Source organism: Macaca fascicularis, chromosome 7 (assembly GCF_037993035.2).
Source record: "Macaca fascicularis isolate 582-1 chromosome 7, T2T-MFA8v1.1".
In the NCBI taxonomy this organism is placed as follows: domain Eukaryota; kingdom Metazoa; phylum Chordata; class Mammalia; order Primates; family Cercopithecidae; genus Macaca; species Macaca fascicularis.
Genome location: NC_088381.1, coordinates 159,046,156 through 159,064,717, shown reverse-complemented (window position 1 = coordinate 159,064,717; position 18,562 = coordinate 159,046,156). Strand labels below are relative to the sequence as shown.

General features: G+C 43.0%; 2 protein-coding genes across 15 annotated transcripts in view; one reads left to right on the top strand and one right to left on the bottom strand.

The window, feature by feature from the left end:
• The window catches only part of DGLUCY (D-glutamate cyclase), a 164,134-nt gene extending 158,127 nt beyond the window's left edge, over positions 1–6,007 (bottom strand). For all 10 annotated transcript variants that reach the window (XR_012416061.1, XR_012416060.1, XR_012416067.1 and 7 more), the window contains exon 1: positions 5,637–6,007. Coding sequence is in view for 4 of the 10 variants with exons in the window: in XM_065549230.2 (XP_065405302.1) it covers positions 5,637–5,889 (253 nt within the window). In the remaining 6 variants the exon portion in view is untranslated. The remainder of the gene's footprint in view (positions 1–5,636) is intronic.
• Positions 5,700–18,562, top strand: part of RPS6KA5 (ribosomal protein S6 kinase A5) — a 200,239-nt gene continuing 187,376 nt past the window's right edge. For 4 of the 5 annotated variants that reach the window (XM_073998073.1, XM_005562022.5, XM_065549226.2 and 1 more), the window contains exon 1: positions 5,700–6,008. Coding sequence is in view for 1 of the 5 variants with exons in the window: in XM_005562022.5 (XP_005562079.1) it covers positions 5,906–6,008 (103 nt within the window). In the remaining 4 variants the exon portion in view is untranslated. Of the gene's footprint in view, positions 6,009–6,233; positions 6,323–18,562 lie in introns of those variants that run through there. The other variant, XM_005562024.5, reaches the window with a different exon arrangement.

Below are 18,562 nucleotides of genomic sequence, written 5' to 3'. Positions count from 1 at the left end.
TTTAGAGACGTGGTTTTGCTCTGTCGCCCATGCTGGAGTGCAATGGCGCAATCTCACTCACTGCAACCTCCGCCTCCTAGGTTCAAGGGATTCTCCTGCCTCAGCCTCCCTGGTAGCTGGGATTACAGGCACGTGCCACCATGCCCAGTTAATTTTTCTATTTTTAGTAGAGACAGGGTTTCACTATGTTGGCTAGGCTGGTCTCGAACTCCTGACCTCAGGTGATCCTCCTGCCTTGGCCTCCCAAAGTGCTGGGATTACAGGCGTGAGCCACTGCGCCCAGCTGATAAAGTCAGTTTCTGAGAGGAAGAAACATATTTTCAAGGTCTTTTCTTGATTACTCTTCTGGCCATAGCAGAAATCTGACCTTTTGTTGGACAACGTCTCTGCCCCAGCCTTTTCATGGACCCTTCCCTCTCTACTTCTCCATCTCTCAGAGCAGGAGGGAACAGTGGCGTTTTCCTCACTTCCAGCTGCTGCATCCTCCAGGCCATAGTCCGTTATCTCACCCCAGTTCAACAATTTTTCCTCATTTGACTCCAAGCTGTCTGGTCATATCACTATCACTCAAGCCCCCCACCCATTTAATTTGGCGTTTTCAGCTACTCATTTATAATTTTCCCTCCTTTTCTCTCTAGCGTCATCACTACCTCTGAAAAGTTGCTGTTTTTTACCAAAACTCCAATTTGCTGTTATTTACCACTCTCTGCTCTAATAGTTGTGCAAGAGTTCTGCATTACAAACCTGGTTGTACATTAGGTTAATGATGTGGGGAGCTTTAAAAAAAAAATCCCAAAGTCCAGGCCCCACCCCAGACCAATTTAAGTCACATTTTTAGGGGTAGGAGTGGTGGAGTTTTTTGTTTTGTTTTGTTGTTATTTTTAAGTATCCCAGGTGATCCCGATGTTCATCCAAGGTTGAGAACTCATCCATACTACTGCCAACTCCTTGGACTCCATCCTATTCTTCCAGGCTAGCAGTTTATCCTGGCTTCATTGTCTTCTTACCCAGCTTGGGCCCCAGGGCCATTCATTTTAACCAGGTTATTGTCCAACCGCTCATCTCCCACCCAGAGGGAATATGTAAGTTGCTAGAGAAAGACACTTCACTATCCTGATTCAGGTTTTCTAACTCCACTGGAGCCCCGTGCTAGTCAGCGTTTATACAAGCTGCCCGGATATATCTATTTCTCACAGTGGCTGTTCCAGCCTGTTTCCAGTCTCCTCAGATCCCTAACCCATGCCCTCCCCTCCCTCCTATCACTCAGCACAGTGCTTAAGTCTCTGGAAGAAACTCTTCCTACACGTGTGCACATCTAAGTGATCACATGGCGTGCTTCTGCTTTCCTAATGTTACTAAGTTTTGCAACTCTTCTGCAGTTTTAAGATTATTTGAAGATAAGATTAAAAAACCAAAAAAACTCCCCAGATCTCTCCAGTTAGGACCTTTGTTCTCTATTTTCCTTCGGAGTAAAATATGTCCCCACACATGGTTACTACTTCCTCACCTTCCATTTGCCTTGCCAAAACTGCTCTGGATATTGTCATCAGTGGCACCCAAGTTGACAAATTCATTGGATGTTTATAGACCTCATGTGACATCTTAGGGTATCTGATACAGCTGACCATTCTTTCCTTCTGGAAATACTTTGCCTTCCAAGATAAAAAACTCTCCAGGTTTTCCTCTTCTAACTCTACTCCACCTTCTTATTCCAACTTTTCTTTTCTTTTCTTTTCTTTTTTTTTTTTTGAGAGAGAGTCTGACTGTGTCACCCAGGTTGGAGTGCAATGACGCGATCTTGGCTCACTGCAACCTCTGCCTCCTGGGTTCCAGTGATTTTCCTGCCTCAGCCTCCCGAGTAGCTTAGATTATAGGCATGCACCACCATGCCCGGCTAATGTTTGTATTTTTAGTAGAGGTAGGGTTTCACCTTGTTGACCAGGCTGGTCTTCAACTCAAGCAATCTGCCCACCTCGGCCTCCCAAAGTGCTGAGATTACAGGCATGAACCACCACACCCAGGCTTCTCCCTAGGTAATCTTATTCATACCTCTGGCCTCAAATGTCATCTATGTGCCAGTGATTCCTAAGCTTACGTCCCTATGCTAGACCTCTCTTCAGAGCTCCAGACTCATATATCCACATAGCTACTTGATTCTGGCCCTGGATGTCTCAAAATTAAACTCTTGACGTTCTCTCTCATATGTGCTCTTCCTTCAATTTGCCCCTTTCATTATTAAATGGTACTGCCATCCTATTCCATCCACCCAGCTGCTCATGCTAGAAATGGTGGTGTCATTTCAGATATTTCCATTTTTCTCACTCACCAAATCTAATCCTTCAAGTTCAAAACATAAATGCAGAAACATTCCATTTCTCTCCATCTCTACTGCACCCACTCTCATCTTTTGCCCAGATTACAGTGATAGTCTCCTAACTGTCTCCTTGTATCCCATTTTGCCTTCTCCAGCGCAGTCTCCAAACACTAACTTCAGTGACCTTCTGAAAATACTACCATGATTATATCATTCCTGTGTTTAAATTCCTTCTATTGCTTCCCACTTCCCACAGGATAAAGTCCAAAAATATTAATAAGAGCAACCACATACTTCATGACTGGGCCTCTGCTTACCTCCCTAACCTCATTCCTTGCTTACTGTGTTAAGGCTCCATTGACTTTCTCAATCTCTCAACAGAGTAGGCTCTTTGCCTGCCTCAGGACACCTTTCTAAAATTTTGATCCCTCCATATTTCACATATGAAGTAGTATAAAGCTAGATTATACTTTGGTAGCAAATCATCCCATCTAACTAGCTTATGCCTAAAACTGTGTACTTATTGCTCACATCACAGTCTGATATAGGTCAGGTGGCTCCTTAAAGAATTAAGTGGAAACTCAGGGGTTGAGAGTCCTCCCAGTCTGTGGCATACCCATAGTAAAAATGTGGCCTTTGTTATAGCAGTCGAAAGAGAAGAGAGTGTGAGTGATTATGCAAGAAGTTTTCTGGTCAGGCCTGAAAATGGTATATATCACACCAATAGGGTCTGCCCATACCCCATTGGCCAGATCACAGTCATATGACCATAACTTAACTGCAAAGGCGGTAAGGGGAAGAAAAAAAAGTCTTCCTGTGTGTCCAGAAGAGGAAATGAGATTGGTGAACATCAGGCTACTTTTTGCCACATCCTGGTTAAAACCTACTCATTTTTAAAGACTCAGCTTAAATAATACTTACTTACAAAGGTCTTCCAGCTCCTCCAACTTAAATTAGGCATCCCTGATACATCCTATTGTAGCACCCTGTAATTTTCCTTTACAGCATGATCACAATGGAAAGTTTATTTTTCTTTATGTGATAATATTTATATCTGTTGCTAGACTGTAGGTTCTATAGGAGTAAGGACTGAATCTGCACTCCCACTGTGTCTCTAGCACCTATCACAGTACTTGGTATATAACTGGCATAAAAGTTTTTGAGTGAACAAATGAACAGTTGCACACAGTCATTGCCTGGCTCCAAATAGCACATGACTTTTGCAGGAGAAAGACAAGTAAGTAAGCAGTCATGGCTTAGTGTAGTGATAAATGTTCCAGGCAGGTAAGCCCAGGGAGCTGTGACAGCAACCTGAAGGAACTTGCAAGGCTTCTGTGTTTTCTCTTTCACAGCAATCGAATCCAGGAGTCTGCAAACTATGGCCTGTAGGCCAAATCTGGCTCATTGCCTGTTTTTTAACGGCCCTTGAGCTAAGAATTGTTATATATATATATATATATATATATTTTTTTTTTAGATGGAGTCTCGCTTTGTTGCCCAGGCTGAAGTGCAATGGTGTGATCTCAGCTCACTGCAACCTCCACCTGCCGGATTCAAGCAATTCTCCTGCCTCAGCTTCCTGAGTAGCTGGGATTACAGGCGCCTGCCACCATGCCTGGCTAATTTTTTGTATTTTTAGTAGAGATGGGGTTTTGCCATGTTGGCCAGGTTGGTCTCGAACTCCTGACCTCAGGTGATCCATCTGTCTCAGCATCCCACAGTGCTGGGCTTACAGGTGTGAACCACTGCGCCCAGCCTGTTTTTATGTTTTTAAGTGATTGAAAAATAATTGAAAGAAAAATATATTATGATACACGAAATCTATGTGAAATTCAAATTTCAATGTCCATAAAAAATATTCTATTGGAACACAGCTACATCTTTTATTTATTGTCTATGACTGCTTTTGAGCTACAATGGCAGAGCTGAGTAGTTGTGAAAGAGGTCATACAGCTTGCAAATCCTAAAATATTTACTATCTGGCCCTTAATAGAAAAAAAGTGTGTTGACTCGTGATCCAATCCATGCTTAGTTTAAAAGATCACGTCTATGTGAATTACGTCCAACTGCACATCTTTAAGTTTCTGCGTTTTCCCATTCTGGTGTCTGCTACTAGAAATCAGGTTCCCTTTAGTTCTATCCTTGCAGCAGGATTCCTGCCCTGCTATCTCTCTCCTCTTCTTTTCAGTTCATCACTGTGTACTAAAAAAAATCTGCACTTTTCAGCACAGCATCCCTAGTTCTCCATTATCTTACCACATTTCACCTGGTCAGCTGTATCTCTTACATCAAACTTTCATCTAACCTTATCAATCACTTAAACCACCCTTGCCTTCTCTGCTGTAGGCCAGTGTTCACAGTTACTGTCTCTGTGTGAAATGTCTATTGCTGGTATTTCTCTCTTAGCCATCCTCTACGTTGGTTATCTCAAATGCCTCCTTGCTCTAAAAGCTTTTCCCAGTTCCTCGTCTGGGAATAATTATTGCCATCCGTGCGAGATTCTCTAACGCTTTGTACGACTGCTTTATTCCAAATTCTGCTTTATAGCTCTTTTGTGTATACACACAGTCTGTTTCTCACGTTCTATTGAAAGCTGCTTAGGGGAGGAATTGTATTCTATTTTGTTAATCTTTGTATCCTTTCGGTGTCTAGGAAGAGTCTTGTACCAAATGGAAATGTCTCTTCTTTGCAAAATTCCTCATCGGGAGCTGGGACTGTGAATTTTTGTAACGTTTAAGAACTATCTGTTATTTAAGCACAAACACTCCGCTTTAACTTGTTTAGGGTTCACTAGCGCGAGTAAGACCTTTTTAGGGAACGCCGTCTTGCAGGTGGTCACACAACTAAGTATCGCTGCCGGGACCCTTAGGTTTGTCTGCAAACACGTGGGTTATAAGCGCTACCCTCCAGGCCCCTCCTCTGTCCACGGTGATTGGCGGACCAAATGTTCCAATCATCCTTCCCCGCCTCTTTCGTCAGTAGCCAATCAGAGACCCCGAGCGCCTCCTGACTACTAGACACTGTTTACTAACAGATCGAAGCTGGGGAATAAGGGGTGTGACCATTCTGGGGAGGTCAGGGAAGGGAAGGTCTTGACTGCGCGTGCGCACTAGAGGAAATGGGCGGGGCAGAACTTTGGGTCTCACCAATCGGAGTGGCTGCGCTCCTCCCTCTCCTGCCTCCCCGCCAAGCAACAACAATTCCAGGAGCGGGGCGGGGCGGCTAGTGAAACGTCACAGCGGAGTGCCCAATTGGAGCCGGCGTTGGCAGACGCGCGCGCCCTGTGCCCAATCAGCGAAAGCGGCTCGAATGGCTCCCTTACCTTGCTGGCTGTGGGCGGAGCGGCCTGAGGAGGCGGCGGTAGAGCAGGGGGCGGTTTGGTTGCGCGGTACTAGCGGTGCCCGCCGAAGGGGGAGGAGGCGAGGAGCGAGCCGTGCGGCCAGAGCGGGAAAGAGACTCGTCTTTGCGTCCGAGTTCTGGAGCCGCCGCACCCCGGCTCCTGGGGCTGCGGCAGCGGCTGCGAGGGGACGGGCGTCTGCTGTCTCCTGGGTTCCCCTCGTAGCGACCCGCGGCATCGGAAAAAAGGAGAAGATGGAGGAGAAGGGCGGCAGCAGCGGCGGCGCCGCGGGGACCAGCGCGGACGGCGGCGACGGGGAAGAGCAGCTCCTCACGGTCAAGCACGAGCTGCGGACTGGTGAGCGACCCCGCCCTCTGCCGGCCGGGCCCGGCGCGGGGGCGCGCCTGAGGGCACGCGGGTGCCCGCGCGGGGCTGGGGGCGCGGGGCCGGAGCCGTGGCCGCGGAGGGGCGGGCCTGGGGCGGGGCGTCGCGGTCGGGGCACGTGCCCCGGGGGTCCCGGGAGGTGGGGGCGCGCCCGAGGGGAGGCGGCCGAAAGTTTTCCCCAGCCCGGGAATGAGCCGCGGGCACCAGGCATCGGGGCCAGAGCAGCTGCCAACCGCTGCCTGTGGCACGCACCTCCGAGGATGTCGCTGCTCCCCCTTCCCGCACAGGTGACACATGTGTGTCTGCGTCCTGTCGGGGCGAAAGGTGCGCCTGCCTCAGCGTGGGGCGAGCGGCGCTTTGTTTTGGAGCGTGACTCCCTGCTCCGCCCCTCTGCTCCCATCGATGGGGGTCCAGGTGGGCTCTGTGGAGCCATCCGCTAAGGTGCTGGGGTCCCGTAAGAGATAAACGGGGTGTTGCGCCTCGGGCTTTTACCGAGTCCAGTCTAGAGACAGGAACGGGAATCGCGGGCTCCAGGGATTGAGTGCCTTTATTCTCACTTATGAAATACTATACTTGGCCTTGAATTTCCTTCAGAGGTCTCTGGAGATGATGGCTCTGTAAATTTAAAGCTCCAGGTAAAAGGAACTAAGGAGCAGGCTTCAGCGCGTACGTTCTAATGTTTGAGATCACTAGCGTTGTCTTAAGCTTTATAACTAATTAAATGTATTCGTTGTGTAGGTTCGGGTTGTTCATTTTGGAAAATGCTTATTCAGACCAATCAGTACAATTTGGGTTTATATTCTTGGAGCCCAGTCTCGTATTGTAGATATGTTAATACTTTTTTTCTCTGAACAGATAGTACATTTTAATGAGGCGTTCGTTATTAGATATGTTTGTGAGCGTTGAAGGTTTTTGACAGAGCTGCTTTGGCATATTGGGATATTCTTTTTTTTTTTTTTTTTTTTTTTTTTTGAGACGGAATTTCACTCTTGTTGCTCAGGCTAGAGTGCAGTGGCATGATCTCGGCTCACCGCAGCCTCTGCCTCCCGGGTTCGAGCGATTCTCCTGCCTCAGCCTCCCGAGTAGCTGGGATAGCTGGGATCACAGGCATGCGCTACCACGCCCGGCTAATTTTGTATTTTTAGTAGAGACAGGCGGGCGAGGGTAGGGGGGGTCTCTGCATGTTGGTCAGGCTGGTCGCGAACTCCCAGCCTCAGGTGATCCTCCCGCCTCGGCCTCCCAAAGTGCGGGAGGGATTACAGGCGTAAGCCACTGCGCCCGGCCAGGATATTATTTAATTGTGAAGGTACAAAGCTGAAACGGCGGAATTCAGGTGTTCACTAGTACATCTTGTTTCTGTTTTGAACAGATTGGAAAGTTAGCTCTGTCCATCAGTTCTTTCAGTTTTTGTTATTTCTACTGAGATTGCCTATTAGCATTCCATTGGGTGCCAGTGTGGTGACTTAATTAAAGAGAAATCTCAAATTCATGCTTCTTAATTCAACATTTGTAAACATTGTTTTTTTGGTCTTTGTGAATCTGTTATACCTCTTGAGCCAGCTATTTCATATTTTTTAGTTCCTAACATAACCTATATGGATTCAGGTAATTTGCTTTTTCTTCTCTCAATTTCATAGACAACTGATATTTTCAAAAGGCTTTTATATAGTTTACTCAATATACATTTATTCGGATTTGTGCCACGCTTAGTGTCAGGTGCTTTCTGGTGCGAAGATTTTGAATTTTTTCTTGTCTTACATAATGATCCACTGATTTATATGTATGGAATCCTACTGTACAGCAAAAGTACTTGAAGTCATATGCTTCTCAGCTATCGACTGTGGTGCAACAAGCAGCTTTTTGCTAAATGACCAAGGAGCAACCTGCTTGTTATTAGTAGTTAACCAACTGCTCGGTTTCTGGATTTTGCAAACAATGCTAGTTTTGTAGAAAACAGTGAGTACTGCTTTATTTCCCCCTCTCTTCTAACTGTGTGAATCATCAGCTTCAAGTTTGCATTTTAGAAATTTTTCTGATGGATGGTGAGATTATACTGAATTCATTAGTGCTGTTAACTGTCAAAGGAAATGACAGTTTTGATTTATTACTGAACACTGGGACAACTGACCGGATATAGTGGTCAAAAACACTGTTAAAATATAACTTGAAAGAGTTGCTCATCTTCAGCCAACTGCACTTCTTTCAGCACATGATGCTATAATAGGCACCAAAGTAATTTGATCTGATATGGTCCCATCTCAGAATGTGGACAAGCATCTAGTTATATCAGACTGGCAGTTGGTGGTTGCTCATTTTTGCAGAACACTTTGTTGTATTCCGTAGGATGAATGAAAAAGCAAAATATGTCCCATGAAAGGATGTGGAGTTGGAAGACATGATTCTAAATCCCATCTCTGCGGTTTAATATGTAGACATGGACAAGTCACTTCACCCTTTCAGATTCACATCTTTAATCTACAAAATGTGAGAATTGAATAAGACACTGTTGGAAAAGTGCTAAGTGGGTTGCTTGGCATATAGTGGGCCCTTAGGAAATGTTAGTTGAATGTATATATAAAAATCATTCCATAATAGTGTCTTATCTGGAAGTGTGTGAATTAATCCAGTGTAATTGGGGAAACAAATCACTCATTTAGTGCTTAGCCTGTGTCGCATTGCCTGGCTATTATCTTTTTCTGTATATGTCCAGTCTTCTCATGTAGAGTGTAAATTCGCCATAATCTTTGCGGCTGCTTAGCTGCCTGTATGTATCTCTTCAGTAACATTTAACACACGGTACTATAGTAGTCCATTTACTTGTCTGTATTAGACTGTAAGGTCCTTGAGGGCAGGCAGGCACCATGTCCTTTGTTTATTTGCAGCTCCTGGCATATAGTAGGTACTTAATATTTGTTGAATGAATTCATTGAATGCATGAGAATCCAGGAGCAAGTCTAGTAAGTTTATTGTATTACCAATGCCTTGCAGATGTTAGATGGTTGATAAGTGGATGACAGTGACTGAAGAATGCAGATTATAGGATTGAACAGATCACTTAAACATACATTTCTTAAGCATCGACTAAGAAAATGTCCTGCCCTCTAGTAGTAGGGGAGGAGGCCATATAAACCAGTAATTAAGATAATACTGCCTTGGGAGGCTGAGGTGGGTGGATCATGAGGTCAAGAGATGGAGACTATCCTGGCCAACGTGGTGAAACCCTGTCTCTACTAAAAATACAAAAAATTGGCTAAAAATTAGCTGGGCATTTTGGTGCGCACCTGTAGTCCCAGCTGCTCGGGAGGCTGAGGCAGGAGATTGCAGTGAGCCGACATTGCCATTGCACTCCAGCCTGGCAACAGAGCGAGACTCCATTTCCAAAAAAAAAAAAAAAAGATAATACTGCTGTAAGTATAATAGTAAAGGGACATACAAGTATTAAGTTAGCAAAGAATAGGTTAGGACTTCTAGCTTTCAAATAATCAAATCTGATGCTTCAACAACAATAACAAAAAGGATATTGTTGGAAGGATATTGGCTTATCTTACCCACTTGTTTAGGAAATATTTTATTTCCTCTTACATACTGGGTGCCATTTTAGATGTTTAGGTGATAGGACATGTATGGTTTGTCCACTGGAAGAACAGGGTTGCATCAGGAACCATTGGAACCAGAAACTTAGCATTGTCTGTATTTTGTCTACCTTAAATCTCTGCTTGTCTCTATGTGATGGCTTCATTCTTCCCCACCACCGTGCCACTTTTCCCACGTGGGAAAGATCATGGTGTTGATAGACTCCAAGTTTTACATCCTACAGCTTCTGCTACTGAAAAGACACCGCCTTCTTCTCAGCTTCAGTTATAAAGATCTCAGGGAAGGGCATTTTTGGCCTGCCTTTGGTGAGGTATCCACTTTTGGATCATTCACCTAAGGCCAAGGGATGGAATCATGTTTTTGTAACATGGCAGCAATTTCTGTAAACATGGATAGGGATAAAACTAAACTCTAAGAAGAGGAGGAGTTGCTGGGAAGACATTTACTTAGATGCCTGTTATTAGGAGAGAGAGCCTAACATTGAGGAGAAGGTCGAGGAAGTTTATCTATTGTGGTGTAACAAATTACTCCAAACCTTAGTGGCTTAAACAACATGATTTGTGTGGGTCAGGAATTTAGGAGTGGCTTAGCTTGTTGGTTCTTTTTTTAATCCTAAGTGAATTAACACAGGACGCTTCTTGGTTCTAACTCAGAGACTCTCATGAGGTTGAAGTCAAGATGTTGGCCAGGACTGCAGTCACCTGCAGATTTGTCTGGGTCTAGTGATTCCCCTTCCAAAATGGTTCACTCACATGTTGGCAGATTGCTTCAGTTCCTTGCCATGTGGACCTCTCTATAGCGTGGCTTGAGCGTTCTCATGACAGGGAGCTGATTTCCCCAAGAACAAGTGATCCGAGAGAGAGCAAGGTGGAACCTACCATGCTATGTCTTTCATTGTTGTTTTGTTTTTAGAGACGGAATCTATCCAGGCTGGAGTGCAGTGGTGCGATCATGGCTCACTATAATCTCAGAACTCCTGGGCTTAAGAGATCCTCCTGCCTCAGCCTCCTGAGTAACTCTGGGACTACAGGCATGCACCACCACACCTGGCTAATTTATTATTTTTTGGTAGAGACAGAATCTCATTATGCTCACACTGGTCTCCAACTCCTGGGCTCAAGTGATCATCCCACCTGGGCCTCCCAAAGTACTGAGATTACAGGCGTGAGCCAACATGCCTGGCACAATTAATCTATCTGTAGCATGCATCCGTACTTCATTTTGTTGTTGTTGTTGTTGATAAATTGTGTTCCATTGTGTAGATATACCAAGTTTTGTTTATCCATTCACCAGTTGTTTGAAATTTGGGTTGTTTCCACCTTTTGGCTATTGTGCTGCTTTGCACATTTGTGGACAAGTTTTTGCGTGGACCTATGTTTATTTCTCTTGGGTATATAACAGAAGTAAAACTGCTGGATCACTTGTTAAAACAAAGTTAAACAAAGTCTGTGTTTAACTTTGTAAGAAACTGCCAAACTGTTTTCCAGAGTGGCTGTACCATTTTATATTCCCATCAGCAATGTATGAGGCCTCTGATTCCTTCACAGCCTAAACAATGTTGTCTGTCTTTTTGCTTATCCTATATAGGGAGTGTGAAGTGATTTTCCATTTCCCGAATGCCTAATGACAAGCATCTTTTCATGTGCTTATTGGCCATTTGTATACCTCTGGAGAAATGTTGATTCAGATCCTTTGCCTATTTAAAAATTGGCTAGGCCGGCCTCGGTGGCTCAAGCCTGTAATCCCAGCACTTTGGGAGGCCGAGACGGGCGGATCACGAGGTCGGGAGATCGAGACCATCCTGGCTAACACAGTGAAACCCCGTCTCTACTAAAAAATACAAAAAACTAGCCGGGCAAGGTGGCGGGCGCCTGTGGTCCCAGCTACTCGGGAGGCTGAGGCAGGAGAATGGCGTAAACCTGGGAGGCGGAGCTTGCAGTGAGCTGAGATCCGGCCATTGCACTCCAGCCTGGGCGACAAAGCGAGACTCCGTCTCAAAAAAAAAAAAAAAAAAAAAAATTGGCTAGTTTGTCTTTTTTTTTTTTATTATTATTATTGAGATATGAGAGTTCTTTATGTATTTTAGGTACATGTCTCTTATTAGGAATATAGTTTGCAGATATTTTCTTCCATAAATGAGTGTCTTTTCACTTTTTTGATGGTATCCTTAGGAGCACAAAAGTCTTAATTAAAAAAAATTTTTTTTTTTTTTAAATAATAGAGATGGGGTCTTGCTATGTTGCCCAGGCTGGTCTCAAACTGCAGAGTTTAAGTGATTCTCCCTCCTCGGCCTCCCAAAGTATTGGGATTATAGGCGTGAGCCACTGTGCCTGGGCTAATAGTCTTTAATTTTTTTTTTTTTGAGACAGATTCTCACTCTGTTGCCCAGGCGGAATGCGGTGGCATGATCTTGCCTTGCTACAGCCTCTGCCTCCTGGGTTCAAGCAATTCTCATGCTTCAGCTACCCGAGTAGCTAGGATTACAGGCATGTGCCACCATGCCTGGCTAATTTTTGTATTTTCAATAGAGATGGGGTTTTACCGTGTTGACCAGGCTGATCTTGAACTCCTGTCCTCAAGGGTTCCACCCGCCTCAGCCTCCCAAAGTGTTAGGATTACAGGCATGAGCCACTGCTCCTGGCCCTAAAAGTCTTTAATGTTGATGAAACTTTTTTTTTTCCATTTTATTCTTGTGTGTAGGAAATCATTGACTAATTCAAGATTATGAAGATTGATGTCTCTGTTTTCTTCTAAGAGTTTATGGCTTTAGCTGTTTTAGATCATTGATCCATTTTAAGGTAATAGTTGGATATCATGTGAGGTAATGATTCAGACTCATTCTTTTGCATGTAAATATCCAATTATTCCAGCACCATTAACTGAAAAGACTATGCTTTCTCCATTTTATTGTCTTGGCACCCTTATTGAAAATCAGTTGACTATAGATGTATGGGTTTATTTATTTTATGCTCTCAGTTCTCATCCACTAATCTGTATGTCTCTTTTTATACCAGTACCATGCTGCCTTGACTACTACAATTTTTTAGTTAAGTTTTGAAATTGAGAAGTGTGAGCCTTATTCTTCAACATTGCTTTGGTTATTCTGGATTCCTTGTATTTCCATATGGATTCTAGGATCAGCTTGTTAGTGTCTGCGAAGAAGCCAGCTCAGTGGCATTCTGATAGGGATTGCATCGCATTTGTAGGTAAACTTTGGGAGTGTTGCCATCTTAGCAATGTTAAGTCCTCTGATCTATGAACATGAGATGTCTTTCCATTTATTTTGGTTGTCTTCAATTTCTTTCAACAGTGTTTTTCATTTTTCAGAGTATAAATTTGCATTTCTTTTGTTAAATTTATTTCTAGGTATTTTTTATTTTTTTGATGCTATTGTAAAAGAACTGGTTTCTTAATTTTATTTTTGGATTGTTCATTCCAAGAGTGTAGAGACACACTTTTTATATTGTGTCCTGCAACCTTGCTGAATTAGTTTATTGCTTCTAATAGTTTAGTGGACACCTTAAGATTTTCTATTTATAAGATTGTGTTAGCCATGGATAGAGATAGTTTTACTTCTTTCTTTCCAGTCCAGATGCCTTTTCTTTCAATTTCCTGATTAATTGCCTTAGCTAGAACCTTCAGTGTGGTTCATTAGAATTGGCAAGAGCAGACATCCTTGTCTTATTCCTGATCCTAGGATGAAAGCTTTAGTCTTCTACCACTGAGTATGGGGTTAGCTATGAGTTTTTCATAGATGTATTTTATCAGAATGAAGAACTTCCCTTCTGCTCCTAGTTTGTTTGGGTGTTTTTTTAAATCATGAGTGTTGGATTTTGTCAGATGCTTTTTTCTGCATCTATTGAGATAACCATGTTTTTTTGTTTTGTTCATATGGTGTATTACATTAATTAATTTTTGGATGTTAAGCCAACCTTGTATTCCTGGGGATAAATCTGTTTGCCATGGTATAGAATCCTTTTTCTTTGTTGCTGGATTCCGTTTCCTTGTATTTTATTAAGGATTTGTGTCTATATTCATAAGAAATCTTTGTCTGTAGTTTTCTTTTTTGGTGATACCTCTGTCTAGTCTCCCTAAAATATTCTTGATTGATTTCTGCCACCAACTAAAGATCTTATCTATTTGGTTACTGGTATCCATATTTACAGTCTTTTAAGTAAATCTTTTTTTTTAAGAGATGGAGTCTCCTCTGTTGCCCAGGCTGGAGTGTAGTGCTGATCTTGGCTCACTGTAACCTCTACCTCCTGGGTTCAAGTGATTCTCTTGCGTCAGCCTCCCACATAGCTGGGATTACAGGCACCCACTACCACACCCAGCTAATTTTTTTTTTTTTTTTTTTTTTTTAGTAGAGATGGGGTTTTGCCATGTTGGCCAGGCTGGTCTTGAACTCCGGACCTCAGATGATCCACCTGCCTGGGCCTCCCAAAGTGCTGGGATTACAGGTGTGAGCCACTGCATCTGGCCTGAAGTAAAGATTTAACAGAGGTAGAGAGTGGACTGTAGTTCTAAGTCAGCCCCTGATTTGCTATGTGACCTGGGGTAAGTCATTTTGCCTTTCTGAGCCAAAATGTTTTTTGGCTCATAAAGTAAAGGTGTTGGACTGAGTTATAATCAAAGTATTTACCGGCATTAAGGCTCTTCTGTGGCATTTCCATGGAAATTCTCTTATAAACAAACTTAGTTCTTTGTCTTTTCCTGATCCTGGGGGGAAGGCTTTAGTCTTCTACCACTGAGTATGAGGTTTGCTGTGAGTTTTTCATAGATGTTATCAGGTTGACAAAGTTCTCTTCTATTCCTAGTTGGTTTGGGTGGGGTTTTTTTTTTTTTTTTTTTTTTTTTTAATCATAAAAGGATGTTTCGGCTGGTGGCTCATGCCTGTAATCCCAGCACCTTGGGAGGCTGAGGCGGGTGGAACACCTGAGGACAGGAGTTCGAGACTAGCCTGGCCAACATGGTGAAAACCCATCTCTACTAAAAATACAAAAAATTAGCTGGGTGCAGTGGCATGCACCTGTAATCCCAGCTACTTGGAGGCTGAGGCAGGAGAATTGCTTGAACCCAGGAGGCGGAGGTTACAGTGAGCCGAGATCGCCCCATTGCATTCCAGCCTGGGCGACAACAGCAAAACTTTGTCTCAAAAAAATAAAAAATAAAATAAAAGGATGTGTCATGATAAAAAGTCCAGAGTGGTGATTTACTTTATTGTTGTTGTATTTTAAAATTTCATTTTATTGAGACAGGATCTCACTATGTTTCCCAGGCTGGTCTTGAACTCCTGGGCTCAAGCAGGCTTCCCATCTCTGCCTCCCAAAGTGTGGAGATTACAGGTACAAGCCACCATACCTGGCTAGTGATTTACTTTATTAATTAATTAATTAATTAATTTTTATTTAGACAGGGTCCCACCCTGTCGCTCAGGCTGGAGTGTAATGGTGTGATCTCAGCTCACTGCAACCACTGCTTCCTGGGTTCAAGTGATCCTCCCACCTCAGCCTCCCAACTAGCTGGAACTATAGGTGTGCACCACCACACACCACCATGCTTAGCTTATTTTTGTATTTTTTGGTAGACGTGGGGTTTCACAGTGTTGGCCAGGCTGGTCTTGAACTCCTGATCTCACGTGGTCCAACTGCCTCGACCTCCCAAATGGCTGGAATTACAGACATCAGCCACCACGCCTGACCCTGTGATTTACTTTAAAAGATCATCCTGTTTTACCAAAGGATTCATGTTGGATCCGTTGAAAAACAACAATGGTTGTTGCTGCTTTTTGAATGTGGTTCCATTAATAATGATTTGATTTGTAATTAGCTTTTAAGAAACATAACTATTACTTCCAATAAGATACTTGTTTTTTATTTTATTTTATTTTTTTGAAACAAACATAGCTTACAAAAGCAAACTGGCTGGGTGTGGTGGCTCACAACTGTAATCCTAGCACTTTGGGAGGCCGAGGCAAATGGATCACCTGGGGTCAGGAGTTCGAGACCAGCCTGACCAACATGGTGAAACCCCGTCTCTACTAAAAATACAAAAATTAACCAGGCATGGTGGCTGATACCTATAATCCCAGCTACTTGGGAGGCTTAGGCAAGAGAATTGCTTGAACCTGGGAGGTGGAAGTTGCAGTGAGCTGAGATTGCGCGACTGCACTCCAGCCTGAGGGACAGAGTCAGACTGCGTCAAAAACAAAAAACAAACAAGCCAATAAGATGCTTTTGTTTTGTTTTGTTTTGAAGATAAGATCTTACTCTATTGCCCAGGCTGGAATACGGTGGTGATAATAGTTCACTGCAGCTTCAAACTCTTGGGCTCAAGTGAACCTCCTGCCCCAGCCTCCCAAGTAGCCAGGACTATAGGCACATACCAGCATGCCTGGGTAATTTTCTTTTTATTTTTTGTAGTGCTAGGGTCTTGCTATGTTGCCCAGGCTGTCCTTGAACTTCTGGCCTCAAGCAGTCCTCCTGCCTCAGCCTCCCAAAGTGCTGAGATTATAGGCAGCCCAGTAAGAAACTTTGAAAGATTTCAATGACAGTTGTAGTTATGTATGAATACAGTGCAGCTCTCCTTTTTATACTATACATGTGTAAATATATATATTCATGAGCTGCATAATGACAGTTGGGTCAATGGCAGACTGCATATGGATTGTGGTCAATGAAATTGCATTACTGTATTTTTACTCTACTTTTTCTCTGGTTAGATACACAAATACTTAAAATTGTTTTCCAGTTGCCTATGGTATTGAGTACAGTAACATGCTGTACAGGTTTATAGCCTTGGAACAATAGGCTATACCATACAGCAGGTGTGTAGTAACCTGTACAATGTAGGTTTGTGTAAGTAAACTCTATGGTGTTTGTGCGACCATGAAATTGCCTAATGATATTTCTCAGAACATGTTCCCATTGTTAAGCAACACATGACTGAACATGTGTGTGTGTTTGTATTTTTATTTTGTAGTACTTGCTCTTTTTTCACATTTTCCTCACTTTAAGAAGAGTAGGAAGAACTTGTGCTCTATCTTTTGTTGATAGGGTATATTGGGATGGTTAAAATATGAATAAATTATTAATAGTACTCTAACTTGGTTCCCTAGAGCCTAGACATTAAAAGAAAATCCCTTCTTAACTTTCTACCATGAATTTTAGAGATTAAGAAAATGATCTAATGGGGCAAAGAAGGTGACATCTTACCCCTTCTGTCAAGGGGGATTCAGGTATAGTTTGTATTTGTAGTCTGTAGCGGGGAAAAGCCTCAGATGTTAAGTCTAATGTTAACCTCTGCTCCAAAGCAAGGAAATATTCTGAAGCCTCGGCTTCCTGGAGACACAAGCGGTTTGATGGACAGGATTGAATTCTTCCCTGTGAAGAAGAAGCTGATTCTTGGTGAAAACTGCTCTAGGGAAAATCTAACATAATAACATCATGTGTTAGTTGAAGCTTCACAATTAAATACACTGTTGAGAGATGTCAATCCTAAAGTGCTGTGGGAGGGAGGGGTTGTCACAGTTATCTCCTTTGAGCTCCCGTCATGATTTCCAGATCTCTCTGTGCACCTCAAAGGTATGATCACTCCTACATTCATTTTGTTTTTCGGGGAAGATGAATAGGGTCTGAAATAGAACCTTGGCCTCATTATGTTTGTTTCTAGCAGTGTCCCTCTTGGTTCAAGCGTAGCCAGCTGTTCCTCCAAAAATCACACAAGTTCTCTCTATTTTATATACTCCTAAAGTTGTGAGTGAGCTGGCTGTCTCACTTTTTTCTTTCTTTTTTAAAAAAGTATTCAGTAGGCATCCTCCCCTGTGACTGCAGGGAGAATAAGGAAGTAAAGTTCCTGATTTTTAGTATAATACTTGGGGTATTGCAGTTATTTTATTTCACACTCAAGTTTTTGTGTAGGTGTGCTTCTTTTTATATAGTCAGTGTGTTTTCAGCAAAAACTGTGTAAATAACATTTTTGTGTGTCCTATTATCTGGAATACAGAAAGTGAATTTGGTACTTAAAATAATTATATCATTAATTCTTGTATTTTAAAAACTTTAAGTTTTCCACTTGTGGCTCTTACTGTTACATGGATTTTCCTAATACTATTCTTACAATTTAGGTAGCTTCAAGCAAATAAATGATGAAGTCTTGTGTGGTAGGCTAGTAATGACCACTCCCCCAAGATATCCCCATCCTAATCCCTGGAACCTGCAAAGGAGTTGTCTTACATGGCAAAAGAGACCTTGCAGATGTGATTAAGTATCCTGAGATGGGGAGATTATTTTGGGTAATCCATGTGGGCTCAATGAAATCACAAGAGTCCTTATAAGACGGAAACAGGAGGTCCAGAGTCAGAGAAGGTGATGTGAAGATGAAGCAGAGAAAAAGAGGAGATGTGATGAGGAAACAGATCAGAGTGATGCCATTGCTGGAAGGGAGGCCATGAGCTAAGGAATGCAGACAGCCTCTAGAAGCAGGGGAACAGATTTTCCCCTAGCATATCCAAAAGGAACACATCTCTGCTGTCACCTTGATATGAGCTCCATGAGATCCAGTTTCAGACTTTTGATCTCCAGAACTGTAAGAAAACGAACTTATGGTGTTAATAAGCCATCAGGTTTATGTTAATTTTCTACTTCAGTAGCAGGAAACTAATACAACTTACTAAGATTGGATTAACCAGGAGATAATTTTGCCCCAAGATAAAGGTGACTAAGGGTGATAACAGAATGTGAAGCAGTCAGTTATATAAACAACTGTTTTGCCAGAAAATGGTAGCAAGTGTCACTCTTTGTAGAAGTAGAATGGTGTCTTCTCTAATGAATCTCCAGGGAGGCATTCCTTTCTGATCTCAGCACCAAGGCTAGCTGTGCTGCTTTTGACCAGCTGTTCTGTTTTTCACAGGAATGCCCTGAAGTGGGTGGCTG